Source organism: Mobula birostris, chromosome 4, assembly GCF_030028105.1.
Source record: "Mobula birostris isolate sMobBir1 chromosome 4, sMobBir1.hap1, whole genome shotgun sequence".
NCBI lineage: Eukaryota > Metazoa > Chordata > Chondrichthyes > Myliobatiformes > Myliobatidae > Mobula > Mobula birostris.
The window spans coordinates 176,389,028-176,405,342 of record NC_092373.1 but is presented as its reverse complement, the minus strand read 5'-3'; the positions used below and the strand labels follow the sequence as shown (position 1 = coordinate 176,405,342).

Genomic DNA, 16,315 nt, shown 5'->3' with positions numbered 1-16,315 from the left:
ATACCAGTATAGGCTTAGAACATGGATTGTTCCACAAAGCCAACAAAAATGACCCCACTAGGGAGCATCAGGCCATTGTCTCCCACACCATCACCAACTTAATCTACTCAGGGGATCTCCCATCCACTTCCCACACCCCGCACTTCCTGTTTCTACCTCCTACCCAAGATCCACAAACCTGCCAGTCCATTGTCTCAGCTTGCTCCTGCCCCACCAAAGTCATTTCTGCATACCTCGACATTGTTTTATCCCCCCTTGTTCAATCCCTTCCTACCTATGTTCATGACACTTCTCATGCTCTGAATTTTTTCGATGATTTTAAGTTCCCTAACCCCCACCGCTTTATTTTCACCATGGATGTCCAGTCCCTATATACTTCCATCCCCCATCAGGAAGGTCTCAAAGTTCTACGCTTCTTTTTGGATTCCAGACCTAACCAGTTCCCCTCTACCACCACTCTGCTCCATCTAGCGGAATTAGTCCTTACTCTTAATAATTTCTCCTTTGGCTCCTCCCACTTCCTCCAAACTAAAGGTGTAGCCATGGGCAGCCGTATGGGTCCCAGCTATGCCTGTCTTTTTGTTGGCTTTGTGGAACAATCCATGTTCCAAGCCTATACTGGCAACTGTCCCCCACTTTTCTTTCACTACATCGACGACTGCATTGGCGCTGCTTCTTGCACGCATGCTGAGCTCGTTGACTTCATTACCTTTGCCTCCAACTTTCACCCTGCCCTCAAGTTTACCCAGTCCATTTCCAACTCCTCCTTCCCCTTTCTAGATCTTTCTGTCTCTGTCTTTGGAGACAGCTTATCCACTGATGTCTACCATAAGCCTACTGACTCTCACAGCTACCTGGACTATTCCTCTTCCCACCCTGTCTCTTGAAAAAATGTCATCCCCTTCTCGCAATTCCTCCGTCTCTGCTGCATCTGCTCTCAAGATGGGGCTTTTCATTCCAGGACGAGGGAGATGTCCTCCTTTTTTAAAGAATGGGTCTTCCTTTCTTCCACCATCAACTCTGCTCTCAAATGCATCTCCCCCATTTCACGCACATCTGCTCTCACTCCATCATCCCTCCACCCCACTAAGGATAGGATTCCCCTTGTCCTCACCTACCACCCCACCAGCCTCTGGGTCCAACATATAATTCTCTGCAACTTCCGCCACCTCCAACGGGATCCCACCACTAAGCACATCTTTCCCTCCCCCCACCCCCCGCTTTCCGCAGGGATTGCTCCCTACGTGACTTCCTTGTCCACTCGTCCCCCCAATCCTTTCTCACCGATCTCCCCCCCGGCACTTATCCTTGTAAGCGGAACAAGTGCTACACATGCCCTTACACTTCCTCCCTGACTACCATTCAGGGCCCCAGACAGTCCTTCCAGGTGAGGCGACACTTCACCTGTGAGTCGGCTGGGGTGATATACTGCGTCCAGTGCTCCCGGTGCGGCCTTCTATATATTGGCGAGACGCGACGCAGGCTGGGAGATCATTTCACTGAACACCTACGCTCTGTCCGCCAGAGAAAGCAGGATCTCCCAGTGGCCACATATTTTAATTCCACGTCCCATTCCCATTCTGATATGTCTATCCACGGCCTCCTCTACTGTAAAGATGAAGCCACACTCAGGTTGGAGGAACAATACCTTATATTCCGTCTGGGTAGCCTCCAACCTGATGGCATGAACATTGACTTCTCAAACTTCTGTTAATGCTCTACCTCCCCTTTGTACCCCATCCGTTATTTATTTTTATACACACATTCTTTTTCTCTCTCTCCTTTTTCTCCCTCTGTCTCTCTCACTATACCCCTTGCCAATCCTCTGGGTTTCCCCCCCTCCCCCTTTCTTTCTCCCTGGGCCCCCTGTCCCATGATCCTCTCATATCCCTTTTGCCAATCACCTGTCCAGCTCTTGGCTTCATCCCTCCCCCTCCTGTCTTCTCCTATCATTTTGGATCTCCCCCTCCCCCTCCCACTTTCAAATCTCTTACTATCTCTTCTTTCAGTTAGTCCTGATGAAGGGTCTTGGCCCGAAACGTCGACTGTACCTCTTCCTAGAGATGCTACTTGGCCTGCTGCGTTCACCAGCATTTTGTGTGTGTGTTGCTTGAAATTCCAGCATCTGCAGAATTCCTCGTGTTTGAGTTCTCAAATCCACGATCTCTATCACCAAGTATTACAGTGTATTACAGTGTGATCCATCTGTGAAACACACTGAAGTTATCGCCCAGGCTCCCCGTCAGCACCTCTCAAATCCACCATCCCTGTCACCAAGTTTTACAGCGTGTTCCATCTATGAAACGCATTGACATTATCTCTATCACCAAGACAGTTGAGGACAAAAGATGCAGGAGGAACAGCACCATCTGCAGGTTCCTCTCAGTCTCCCACCAGCCCGACTTGGAAATACATCACTGATCCTTCATTGCCACTGGGTTTAAAATCCTGGAATCCCCTCCCAGAGTATCTTCAGCAGGATTGCAGCAGCTCAGGCTAACTCACCATTACCTCAGGACAATTCTGGACAGGCAAAAATTGCCAGCCTTGCCAGTGATGTCCGAACTCCAAAAAAAAAAGGACACTAATGGAGTTCAAAATTTGATATAGCAAATCATTTTATTTCATTGATTATTACAGAATAAATTGTTAATTAATTAATAACCCCACAACCAGACTTGGCATTAATCAAGTTCTAATTGGCTTAATTTAAGCATTGTCTCTCTGTAATCTTAAGAACTGTGCTTTCCGATCACGTCCTCAGTGATTGATTCATCTGCACCTATGTTTGCTGTGACTTTCTTTCCCACCAGGTTAAAGATGTTGCTTGGTTCAACACCTTTGGGGACTGCAACCTTTACAGTCATCATGTCTATGGTCAGGACTGTTCCTGCTGGAATATTCACCTTGGCTACAACCGACTTCCCCAGCTACAAGAGAAAGAGAAGGTAACATTATTGCTTTAAAGCACCAGGAACTATACATTGTAACTGTGCCACATTCTGCTTGATTTCACAGGTTGCGTGTTTGGAAAACAGGACTATCTCATAATTCATTCCCCGGAGCACACCGAACATTAGACCATTGCATTACATAAGTATTATCTCCTTAAAACTAAACACCTCTTACTGGAGGAATCAACGCAGCAAGAAAATCAGCAAATCCTCAAAAGATGAGGGGTTTTTGCTTTGCCCTTCAATGTTGGCTTCAGTACCTTGCTATGGCAGACTGCCTCACAGGGCAAAAACTGTTTGAGGGGAGAGCCCAACGCCTTCTCCACAGTGCGGATCGAGCGGACCAGTTCTCGCAACTCATCTGGCTCCAGGGAAGCCTGGTGGTCATTACCCTTCCAGGTTTTGTCCAGGGTCACATGACGCTCCACAACTTTGGCTCCCATAGCAACTGCTGCTATGCTTATAACTATTCCAGTCTCGTGCCCAGAGTATCCAATAGGAATGTCTGGAAACTCCTTTTGGTATTCCTGGAGGGGCCAAAAGGTCAACACGTTAATCTTTCTGTAGGTCGCATTTGGTTTGGAAACAGACATTATCCATGACTTAAATATGTCAAAAGTTGCAGGGTCTGGCTTTAGAAATTCACATGGAACTGAGGAGTTGAAAGGGAGAGCTGGGCCTTCAGAGAAACAAGGGAGGCATTTATACGGCAACAGACAATTGGCCAGAGGACAAGGTCAAAGGCCTTAGATAAACCAAGAGGCTGTGGCAAACTAAAGGCCCTGCCTGAGGGGAGCAAGTTTAATATTTGACTTCTTGGCAAAGTTGTGAAAGATAGAGGTTGTGTGCCTGTGGGGAAGGAGCAGAGATGTTGTTGAGATCCAGCTTAGAAAAAAAAAATTAGGACTAACTGGACAGAGGAAATGAATAAACACAAATGACTATGCAGAAGTTGGAAATCTAGAACAAAACACACAAAACGCTGGAGGAACTCAGAAGGCAGGCTGCACGTATGGATGGCAATAATCAGTTGATGTTTTGGGCTGAGACCGTTCATCAGGACAGAGAGAATGAATACCATTTCCCTGTTTCGTGATTTTACAGACTGTGGAGGTAGCAGGAAGAAAGAACAGTAACGGTTCTCAGGTGAGGAAAATGGGTCATTTAACTAACGTGTTCTACTCATTGTGAAATCACGGTGTATTGTACTGACTGTGATAACACGCAGGTTAACATCTTCAGCTTCTAGTGGATATGCACTGGTGCACTGAAGGAAGCAGAACTTGGTGCTGGTGGCCTTCATGATTTTGTAAACTTTCCTCATTATTTCCATGCTTTGCATCCCACTGGAGATGACCATTGGACGCCCTGGTAACACAAAGAAGTCATTAGTAACAGTGGAAACAGAAGTCCCAAGGTTCAGGGAGGGGAATTACTATATCCCATTTACCTTTCTTAGCAGCTTTCTCCAAATATGGAAAATTATTGGTGTCCAATGAGGCAACTTTTAAGAAAGGCACATTCAGTTCATGAAGAAATTCTACTGCCATCTAAAAAACATGGGAAAAAAACCATTTAACTCTTCACCATTTATCATCTAGCAAACTCTCTTCTCTCTGCTAGTGTTACGTATCTGCATGCCGACGTGCCTGCCTGTCTCTATGCTTATCACCGTTTTTATTCTTTCTGGTTACTAGAAAGATGTCCTTCAGGGTGTAGAGTGAATTCACAAGATGTTGCCAGGACAGTTACAAGGAGAGATCGGACAGTCAGGAAGGCTGAAGGGGTTTATAGTGCCCTAAGGGGTTGGATAATGTGAATAATCAGTCCTTTTTCCCCCAAGGTAGAGGAATCTAATCATCATTATCAAAGTCAGAGTTCAGTTCGTTGCCATATGTATATTGCACAGGTGCAATAGAAAACCTACCTGTCCCACAAGCACATAGCAGCATTCACAAAAAACCATATTAAACATAAATTATACACAACTAGAACAGAACACAATCCATTTTAGTGAAAAGTGACTACAGTGTTGCCCTACTGAGATAGTGATTAGGGTTGTGCAGGTTGGGTCAAGAATCAAATCAAGGTTGAAGGCGAGTAGTTATTGTTGGACCTGCAGGTGTTTGACTTCAGGCTCCTGTAGCTCCTGACCCATGGAATCTACAAAAAGTTGGTGGGGATTGTGGGGATCTTTGATGATTATTGATATTGCCTTCTTAAGGCAGCGCCTCCTGTAGATACTAACACTGATGAGGAGCTACTGTCCCATTTCTCACCCCATAAAATGCTGCCTGACCTACTAAATATCTCCAATATTTTCTGTTTTTATCTAGCACCTGCAAATTTTTTCAACATGTTACAGGGCATCAAATCACAAAATAGTATTAAATTAGTTAGAAATACCCTACAGACAGTACTCACCTCATCCATGCCCGACGCTGTGAGAAAGATACCAATCTCTTGTGCATACTTTGCCAGCTCCCTGTATTGTTCATGACTGAACTCCAGGTGGCGTTTATGATCACCATACGTGGCACCCCAGGAGTGTTGGGATGTGTAAGGTCTCTCCAAAGCTGCCTTGTTAAATCTGTACTCCAACTCACTCTTTTGGAACTTAGCACAATCCGCCCCACATTCCTAAAAGAAAGAGACAGCAGAGATTTACAAACAATACCCAACATAAATCTAAAGTTTCAATCCCTGTACAACCTTGTAAAAGACCTGTATTTATACAAAATTTAAGTTCTTCCAAACTTCCTTAGACAAAAATACATTACTTGATTCTTGTCATTAAGCTTGGGAATAATATTGCCAGAATACCAATAACTGCTCTGCTCTTCAAAGTGGTTCCACTGGATCTCAAACATCCAGAGATCATATTTGGGTTTACATCGAATCCAAAAGATGCCACCTGATAGTAGATCACTCCCTCAGTTTTGCAAGGAGAACACACATATTATGTTCCTCACAGGAGAGCAGAATCAATTCCAAAAGGAAACGGAATACAGATAAAAGTTCACTTGTAATAGTTAGGCACAACAGAGGTCGTAATTAGTGCCAGCAAACCAGGATCATAGATTATAGAACTTCAAAAGGACAAAGCCAGAAAGAGAACAAGGAAAAAGATGTATACGGTACGTCAGTATTATAAGGCAGCAGCCATAGAAAGAGAAACAGTTAGCATTTTGGCTCTGAGCCACTTTACCACTTTACCCGTGGAAAAACTTTCAATAGTAGATAAATATGGGATGGATGGAACCACAGGAATATCTCTGATAGGGCAAGACCAAACAAATTAAACTGCCAGTTAAATGCTGATTATGCTTCTTCTCAAAGGATACGTGCAGGCAAGCTTCTTTTTAAAAATACAGAGAGTGATGGGTGCCCGAAAAGCGCTGCCAGGTGTGCTGGTGGACACATCTATAATAGAGGCATTTAAGAGATTATTAGATCAGCACGTGAACATTCAGAGAATGGATGGATATGGGCATTGCTTAGGTAGAAGAGGTTAGTTAAATTGGGCATTTAAGTGCTAGTTTAATTAGTTTGACGCAACATCACAAGATGAAGGTTCTGGCCCAGTGCTACACTGTTGTATGTTCTAATCTACAATCTACATTGTTTGTAACACAAAATATAAAAATGACATTAATTAAGCAGTAAAACTAGCAGCAATTTTAATGCAGGATTAGAAAGTCATTCCTATCAGGAAGAAAATTTAGGTATTGTAGTATTGATTTGTTGGACCAGCAGAGGGCGCATGACTGAGAATAAATAATTAGAAGAATGCTCTTGGGCAATTGCGTCAATTTAAATAATTGGTGGATCAGAGATAGGAGAGAGACTTTGCCCCACCCAGAGGTTGCCAGAGTGCTGAGGGCACCGGCATAAATAATTTAAAAATGCATCAAGTGGTGTTCCATCACACTTCTGATTTGTGTCTTACAGATGAGGACAGGGTCTCGGGAAGTCAGGAGGCTAATCACTGAATACAGGAAGCCCAGCCTCTGACCCGCTCATGTACCGGGGTAGTTTCGTGGACAGTCCAGTTCAGTTTTAGTCAGTGTCGATGATGATGGTAATGCCGTTTAATATCAAGGGGAGATAATCGTTGTGAGAGGCATGGACGTTACCTCAGGTTGGCAGTGTTGTTAAGAAGGCGTGTGGTACGTTGGCATACCGCAGGATTGAGTTCAAGGACTGTGAGGTAATGTTACAGCTCTATAAGGTCTTGGTCAGACCCCACATGGGGTATTGTGCTCGGTTCTGTTCTGGTCGCCTGACTACGGGAAGGCGGTGGATACTATAGAAAGCATGCAAAGCAGATTTACAAGGTGTTGCCTGGATTGAAGGCGTACCTTATGAGAATAGGATGCGTGAACTTGGCCTTTTCCCCATGGAGCGACGGAGGATGAGAGTAGACCTGACAGAGGTGTATAAGATGATGAGAGGCATTGATCGTGTGGATAGTCAGAGGCTTTTTTTTTCCCCAGGCCTGAAATGGCTAACACGAGGGTCCATAATTTTAAGGTGCTTGGAAACAGACACCGAGAGGATGGCAGGGGTAAGTTTTTCACACAGAGGAGTGGGTGCGTGGAATGCACTACCAGCGACGGTGGTGGAAGCGGATACAATCGGGTCGTTTAACAGCCTCTTAAATAGGTATATGGAGCTTAGAAAAATAGAGGGCTATGCGCTAGGGAAATTCTAGGCAGCTTTTAGAGTAGATTGCATGGTCAGCACAACATTGTGGGCTGAAAGATCTGTAATGTGTTGTAAATTTCTGTGTTCTATGTTCACATTTGGAAAGAAAACCTCTCACCAGTTAAAAAAAATGCAATTAATGTTAGAAAAATCGTCAAAGATGCTGTATTGATTGAAAAACTTTAGAGCACAAATTAGAAATAATACAGGAGGCGATCACCGGGGGACAACAGTTCGTACACAGAAGGTAGGGGAGCAGAACTGTGGCAAACCCTGCGGAACGGGACACCGACGGTGCAGTTGAGAGCCCGTCAGCTGAAGCTACAGCGACAGCTCTAGAGCTCGGCTGCAGAAGCGATGCCGGTCCCCGTTCACCCCCTTGTCCGGCTCCCTCTCCCCGGGTCCTCCTCTCGCCCCAGTCTTCCGCAATTCCCTTATACCCTTCCCAAACCCCAGTCTCCCACCTTGGCCATGCGGATCATCTTCTTGGCAATGTCTATGTCGCCCTGGTGGTTCTGACCGATCTCGGCAATGATGAAGCAGGGGTGGGGACCGCCGATGGGGCGCCCCGGGCATAATTCGAACTCCAGCGGCATCTTCACCCGTGGACGGAGGCACCGGCAAATGGGGAAGTGAGAAAAGTCCGAGGGCGTCTTATTCCCTCTCTTCCTATCTATTCCCGCCCCCTTTCAGCCTAGCAACGGAGCCATCTCTTGCGGTCCCGCCCCACCAGGGGCCGATCTCCGCCCGGGTATGGGGACCGAGTTTTGTAAGGGATGGGCTGCGATCCCCGGCAGGGATTGACAGCGGCGCGGGGGGAATTTTAGTGAAGAAAGAGGGAAGTTAGGCAGTCACAAAATGACCCCACACCCTGGGAGAGCACGAACCACTCTGTGGAAACACAAGAGACTGTGCATGATGGTGGAACTCAACAGGTGAGCAATGTCTGTGGGGGTGAGGGCTGGGTATCTATCAGGAGCTAGAATGGAGAGAGTGGGGATGGGGGTCAGTAAATAAGTGAGGCTGGGGCTGATAGGTGGAACCAGATGGGGTGGGAGATGATTGGGCAGATGGAGGGGGAGCTAGGAAGATAAGGCCAAGGGAGAAGAAACCCAAGTGGATGGATGATGAACAAATGGAACAAGGCGTGGAAGGGAAAGAAGTCTGGGTATTAAGGGGTTGGTGGAAAAAGCATACAAATAGAGAGAGAACCTAGGTGGACTGGTATTCAAGCCTACTGGTCAATTCTGCCACTCATCAAGACTCTAGATGATGTTCTACCTCCATTTTTCTGTGTTGTCCCTATACCTTTTGATCACTCTATTGGCTTATGCTTTGATTGCAATTCATGACAGCTATCATAGGCCTCCCAGAAAGAGAATTCCAAAGATTCACCAGCCGCAAGTGAAGAAGTTTCTCCTTGCCAGAGCCCTAATCAGTTTTCTTTTATTGTTAAATATTTACCACATATTATAGGTTCCGTAGTTAGGGAAACATCTTCCCTGCCCTCACTTCATCAACCAAATTTGTGTTTGTTGTGCTCATCAACAGAATTTTGTGTTTCCAAAAAGAGAAGGAAAAATACTGAGGTAGTCTTCATGTATTCATTCTCCATTCGGAAATCTGGTTGCTGGAGGGAAGAACCTGTCCCTGAAACACTGAGTGTGTCTCTTCAGGCTTCTGTACAGTACGTCCTTCCTTGATGGTAGCAATGAGAAGAGGGTGTGTCCTGAGTGATGGGGGTCCTTAATGATGGAAGCCACCTCTTTGAGGCATCACCTTTTGAAGATGTCCTTGATGCTGGGGAAGCTGGTGCCCATGGTGGAGCTGCCTGAGCTTACAACTTTCTGCAGCTTTTTCCAATCCTGTGCAGTGGGTCCTCCATACCAGTGACATAGTTAGTTCGAGAGCTCTCCACGGGACATCTGCGGAAATTTGCGCGTCTTTGGTGACATACAAATTCTCCAACTACTATTGAAGTATAGCTACTGTTCTGCCTTCTTTGCAATTACATCAATGTTGGGCCGAGGATAAGTCAAAGATGTTGACACCCAGGAACTTGAAACTGCCCACCCTTTCCACTGCTGATGCCTCGATGAGGGCTGGTGTGTGTTCCCTCGAGTTCCCCTTCCTGAAATCCACATCAATTCCTTGATCTTAGTGATGTTGATTGCAAGGTTGTTGCCATGACACCAGCTGATCTATCTCATACCTGTTTGCCTCTTCATCACCATCTGAAATTCTGCCAAGAATAGTAGTGTCATCAGCAAATTTATAGATGGCATTTGAGCTGTGCAGAGTCGTGCAATTGTGGGTGGAGAGAGAGAGAGAGAGAGAGAGAGAGACAGAGAGACAGAGAGAGTAGAGCAGTGGACCAGCATGTATCCTTGAGGCACAGCAGTGCTGGTTGTCAGGAGGAGGAAATATTATTTCCAATCCTCATGAGCTATGGTTTCCCAGTGAGGAAGTCAAGGATTCAGTTGGAGAGAGAAGCACAGAAGTCCAGAGGTCATAGACACCTGATGCTCATCTTGGGGCTGGAAATATAAGTGGCCCTGGGTTCGAGCGTGGTTGCTGATTGTCTTAGTGTTGTTTAGAGTAGGGAAGATGGGTTGTACAGCCAGATTTTCATGGATACCTGGGCATGCTGGGGTGGAGGGAAATGAAATTGTGGATGGCATTGCAAAGTCTTCCTTACAGAGCAAGCAAGTAGAAATTAGAGTTCCCCTAGGCAGAGCAGGATTGAGAAATAGGATTAAAAAAGGTATAGAGAAAAGGTGGCAGGAGGATTGGAAAAATGAATTAAGGGGCAGGCATTATTTTTCTAGTCACTCACTAATTAAAAAGGTCTCAGACTGTTACCTTTTAAGTTGTAGAGATATGGTGAAATTAACAAGATTTAGGTTGGGGCATTGTGGGCTAAACTATTATCTAAAGATAAGAGGAAAACATCCTACTGGATTATGTGACTGTGGTAGTCCAGAGGTAGTCCAGCATGTTTTGCTGAGCTGTAACCAATATAAAATTGAAAGAAGCATGTTGTTCAAGAGGCTATCTGGCTTAAATTTATTTTGGTTTTCTATTAAATCCTTGTTTGGCCATCAAGAGAACCAACATCTGATTGAAGAGTTTATTATTCAGTTTATTTGTGAGACTAGGTTATATTTGAGAATTTGAGTTCCTTGAAGTGCTATAATTAATTATACATCTGCAGAGGGCAGTAATATGCCTAGATGCATCTAACTGCCAGAAATAGAAGAAGAAGAAGAAAAAGAAGTGTAGTTGCTAGTTTGTCTCGTCAGTATCTTGTCCTCATCTCTGTTGGGTAAGGCAGGCTGTCTTTGCCATTACCCTGAGGCTGGACTGTTCCCTTCCCTTCCCCTTCCTTCGGGAGCCTTTGCCCCGCAGCCTGTGTCAGGAGCCTTTGCCCCCAACCTTGTCAAGTTCTACCACCGGAGCGAGACCGGAGCCTTGCTGTGTCAAGATAAGGAACTGTCTATCGTTGAGTTGGGAACTGTCTCTGTGTCCATGCCTTCGCTAGGTAGGTCCGGCCATTTGCTGCTACCTTGTGTTGGGAACCATCTTGTCGTGTTCAGCATTCTGTGTATGAGTCCCAGCCCTATGTCCTGTTCCCAGGGAGGAGTCCTGGCTCTGTGTTCTGCATTCCTGTCATCACAATTCCAAGGTTCCGAGGTTCCTGTCGTCCCAAGTCCAAGGTTCGGCTGTTCCTGAGTACCAAGTCAAGGCTTCATATTCTCGTCCTATCTATGTGCTTCATCCTGTGCTGGAGTTCCCTCATCTTGCCCAGGGGTCTCTCGTTCTGTCCTGTAGCCTCGCCTAGTCCTGTCTCCCAAGACCACGTCATGTCTTCGCCTAGTTCTGGAGTCTGAGCCCAAGTCAAGACTCAGGTTCTGGGTCCTTGTCCAGTCTCTGCTTCGTCATGTCCTCGCCTCGAGGAACCCAAGCCTCGTCATGTCCTCGCCTCGAGGAACCCAAGCCTCGTCATGTCCTCGCCTCGAGGAACCCAAGCCTCGTCATGTCCTCGCCTCGAGGAACCCAAGCCTCGTCATGTCCTCGCCTCGAGGAACCCAAGCCTCGTCATGTCCTCGCCTCGAGGAACCCAAGCCTCGTCATGTCCTCACCTAGTTCCGGGGTCCGAGCCCGAGTCAAGACCCAGGTTCTGGGTCCTTGTCCAGTCTCCGGCTCGGAGTCCAAGCCCAGGCTCCCAGTTCCCAGTTCCTTGTCCTGGTCCCACATGCCTAGCCAATGTGCTAGCCCAAGTCTGTGTTCTTATCCCAGCTCCCTAGTCAAGTCCTGTTCCTAGTACTTCAGTGTCTGTGTCTTGCATTTGGGTCCGCTTCCAGTGCCCCTGTTATGACAAGAACTGAGGGTATGTTTGTATGATAGCTCTTACATTCTTTGGCCAGCTAATGTATGCCCTCTTCACTGTCTTATCTATTTCCGATGCCATCTTCAGGGATCTAAGGGCATACAACATGTTCATTCTGTTCCTGAAATTACCTGGAAGACTGACCATTCATGGTTTCTGTCCTACCCTTAATAAATATCCCTGAACTGTCAATTTGCAGATACTGGTTTTGGGTTCCTCAAGCCATTGCTCAGCCTGTCTGACCAAGTAAGCAATATCATCCTGTGCCTGATGACTATCCTCACTATCAACAGTACCAGTGCTTTTCGTGTGATCTGCTAGTTTACTAAGCCTACTTCCTACAATCGTGAGGCCTAATATGGAGTACTGTGTGCAGCTCTGGTCACCTACCTACAGGAAGGACATCAATAAGATTGAAAGGGTGCAGAGAAAGTTTACAAGGATGTTGCTGGGACTTGAGGACCCGAGTTATAGTGAGAGGTTGAATGGGTTAGGACTTTATTCTTCAGAGCAAGTGTTCCCAACCTGGGGTCCATGGACTCCTTGTTTAACGGTAGGGGTCCAATGGCATAAAAGTGGTTGGCAGCCCCTGTCCTAAAGCGAAGGAGAATGATAGAGGTATATAAAATTATAAGGAGTATAGATAGCATAAATACAAGCAGACTTTTTTTCATTGAGGTTGAGTGAGACTAGAAGTAGAGGTCATGGCTGTGTTGACCATTTGTCAATGGAACTAGGTTAGGAAATTCACTATGCAACTCGTAATTTATCGAATCTCGCACTTTATTGTCTCCGTACAGACAACATAACTAGGTTGGCGCTGGGCCAACAGCCTAGAACATAAATTCTGCTGTTCTCTCTGTACCAATACTCACTTGTCCAACTTATAACACCAAAATAGGGGATATCTGTTGGGCAGTTGATCGATCCTTTCTTTGCCCACCCCCTTGGCATGGGGGTTCTTCCTTCTGATGGTGGGTCTCTTGAGAGAGTTATTGCTGATAGCACACTCAATGCGTCCACTTTTATACTTGTTCCTTACCAATTCGAAAGGTGGCCCCCGTTTTCTGAACATTCGCTTTACAACACCTCGCTGTTATGAAAAATCTACATTAGTTACCTGTTTTCGCTAACAGAAGGTGTTTTCACTGTTACAAAAAAAGGCAGTGCGTGTCTGAACAGCCAAGCTCCTCCACTGGAACTGCATTTCTAGCCGCCATCGCTTAAACACGTGCTTTATCTTGATTTATTTTGTGCATCCGTTAGCAAGATGAGTTCTAAGGTATCGGAAAAGCTTAAAAGAGCTCGTAGGAGTGTTACACAGTGTAAAACTAGACATAATTAAGCGTTTCGATCGTGGTGAACGAAGTAAGGACATTGTCCGTGCGTTGAACTTGCCTGCGTCCACCATTAGCACTATTTATACACAGAGAGAGAGACCCTGAGAGCTGCCGATGTTACTGTTGGTTCTGCTCATAGCAAAGTGGTCTCTCTTAGTCGGCATACAATAATGGATAAAATGCAAAGTCTATTGCTTGAGTGGATTGATGGGTGTACAAAGCGTGGTGTTCCGTTAAGTTTTCCTATACTTAAGGAGAAATCAGTCAGTCGTTTTAAAAAGCTGAAACAGAAAGTACTGGACGATGGTGATGAAAGTGTTGCGAAAGTGGAATTTAAAGGTAGTCATGGGTGGTTTGATCGGTTTCTGAGGCGAGGGCAGCTTCATAGTTTAACATTTACTGGAGAGAGTGCTTTGGCTGATACTGAAGCTGCTGAAAAGTTCCCAGCAGAACTGAAGAAAATAATTACAGAAGGTGGTTATTCATATAAGCAAGTGTTTAACTGTGTCGAAACTGCAATTTATTGGAGTCTTCCCGATTCCGGTAAGTGAAGCTACACTGTACATACATTATTTCTACTTTATACAGGCTGTGTATTTTTATGTGCTATTTGGTATGATTTGGCGGCTTCATACATAGTTTAAAGGTTACTGGAGAGAGTGTCTCTGCTGAGAGTGCTGCCGCGAGATTTTCGCTGCACTAGACAGTGCTGCAGAAAAGTATTTCTACTTTATATAGGCTGTGTATTTATCATATCATTCCTGCTTTTACTATATGTTACTGTTACTTTAGGTTTTATGTGTTACTTGGCATGATTTTGTAGGTTATTTTTTGGGTCTGGGAACGCTCAAAATTTTTCCCATATTAATAAATGGTAATTGCTTATTCACTTTACGCCATTCCGGCTTACGAATTATTTCATAGGAATGCTCTACCTTTGGATAGCAGAAGAAACCTGTGCAGAGGAGAGGAGAAGATGGCAGCGTGACGCAGCTCACAGTGGCCACTCTGGTGGTGATGGCTGTTATTTGTCAAGTAGGGTGCCGTGCACAATCCTGATTTGATGGAGACAGACGTGAGAGCACGGAGGAACATCTGGTGAAACTTCTGAAATGCCTGCTTCGCTGCTGCTACTACTGTGTGATCCAGAATCTCCGGAGGGGAAGGTCCCGAGTCCTTGGCTTTGCTTGTTGCTCAGCGGCCGGGGCGGGGTCGAGGTGCTTGGCAGAGGATGGTGCTCGGGAGGCTGTGTCAGAGGGGCTGGTCGGAGGCTCAAAGGTTTTGGACGGACTCAGAGTCCACTGCAGTCAGGTGCTTCCAAGGGTGCTGCATTGGCAAGTTTGCGGCGCTTGGAGGTTCATGGCAGGGAGAGTTTCTCCCTTCTGCCGTCTGCGTGAGGTGATGGGGCTATCGGGACTTTCAGACATTTTTTACCATGCCCATGGTCTGCTCTTTACCAAATTATGGTATTGCTTTGCACTGTTGTAACTATATGTTATAATTATGTGGTTTTGTCAGTTTTAGTCTTGGTCTGTCTTGTGTTTCTGTGAAATCACACTGGAGGAACATTGTATCATTTTTTTAATGCATGTATTTCTAAATGACAATAAACGAGCACTGAGTGTCCTCATAATCTAATCTAATCGAAACCTGTATTGCATTCCAGTGTCATTGGCTGCAGGTTAACTGATTGATTCTTTAACATCTTTTTATTGGCTCCAGACCAGCATCCATTTATTTGTCCTCCTCCCAGCAAGTAGTTTATGGCTCTTTGTTCTCTTCAGTAAACCAGTTTGAATCACTCCAGGCGGGCACCAATACCAACATTCACAAACCTGCATGTTATCTTATATCAAAGAACAGCTCACAAATAACTTCTTATTTGGAAATGATCTCCAGTCCATCAGATTACCTGAAACATCATTGTGTTTACTTTAAAACAGAAAGCAACTCCATCTCACAAAATGGAGGGTGTAAAACAGTTCCACAAAATGGTAGCCTCCATCTCCAAGCACATGGCAAGAACAAAAACAATTGATCTATTTGCTTCCATTGTCCTTGACCCATTTGAGTTCAATGTTTTCTTCCATATTTTAAATCCACCATGGCCAATGGGTGAAAGGTGAAATGTTTAAGAAGGTGATGAGAGTCTGGAATGAACTGCCAGAGGAAGTAGTACATGCAGGTTTGATTTCAACATTTAAGAGAAATTTGGATATGTACATGGATGGGAGGGTGATGGAAGGCTATGGTCCAGGTGCAGGTTGATGGGGACTAAGCAGAATAATAGTTCAGCATGGACTTGATAGGCCAAAGAGCCTGTTTCTGTGCTGTAGTGTTCTATGACTCTATTCATATTCATATGAATAAACTGTATATAGAACACAGTGTTTCCCAGTCACAAAGTTAACCCTCCACTGATACCCTCTGCCTCCAATTGCCAAGCATATTTATGGTCTGATTTGTCAGCTTGCCTTAGATACTAATGGACTCTGAATATTTGGACTAATTTCACATGTAGGACCTTGTCAAAGGCTTCCCTGAAGACCATGTAAAGTACTCCAACCATATTGTGAAAATCAATGTCCTCAGCTCACCTACATTCATATCCCGATCATTTGTAGGTATATATACCCAGTGGCCACTTTATTAGGTACCTCTAGCCACTGGGTGTATGTTTGTGGTCTCCTGCTGATGGAGCTCATCCACTTCAAGGTACAACATGCATTCAGAGAAGCTCTTCTGCGCACAACAGTTGTAACAGTTTTAAGCTACTGTCACCTTCCTGTCAACTTGAACCGGTCTGGCCATTCTACTCTGCCCTCTCTCATTAACAAGGTGTTTTCGCCCTCAGAACTGCCGCTCACTGGATTTTTTTGTTTGTTTTTTGCACCATTCTTTGTAAACTCTAGTGACTGTTGTGT

The 16,315-nt window shown here is 45.3% G+C and overlaps 1 protein-coding gene across 1 annotated transcript; it reads right to left on the bottom strand.

Moving 5' to 3' along the window:
- Positions 1-2,642: 2,642 nt before the first annotated feature.
- LOC140196082 (N-acetylneuraminate-9-phosphate synthase-like) lies at positions 2,643-8,273 on the bottom strand. Its single transcript, XM_072254791.1, has 6 exons — positions 8,126-8,273; positions 5,379-5,594; positions 4,405-4,504; positions 4,168-4,322; positions 3,215-3,481; positions 2,643-2,930 (listed from the first exon to the last, which is right to left on the bottom strand). Exons 1-6 carry the CDS (start codon positions 8,255-8,257, stop codon positions 2,733-2,735), a joined length of 1,068 nt encoding a protein of 355 aa, XP_072110892.1. The 5' UTR covers positions 8,258-8,273; the 3' UTR covers positions 2,643-2,732.
- Between the last annotated feature and the right edge of the window lie 8,042 nt (positions 8,274-16,315).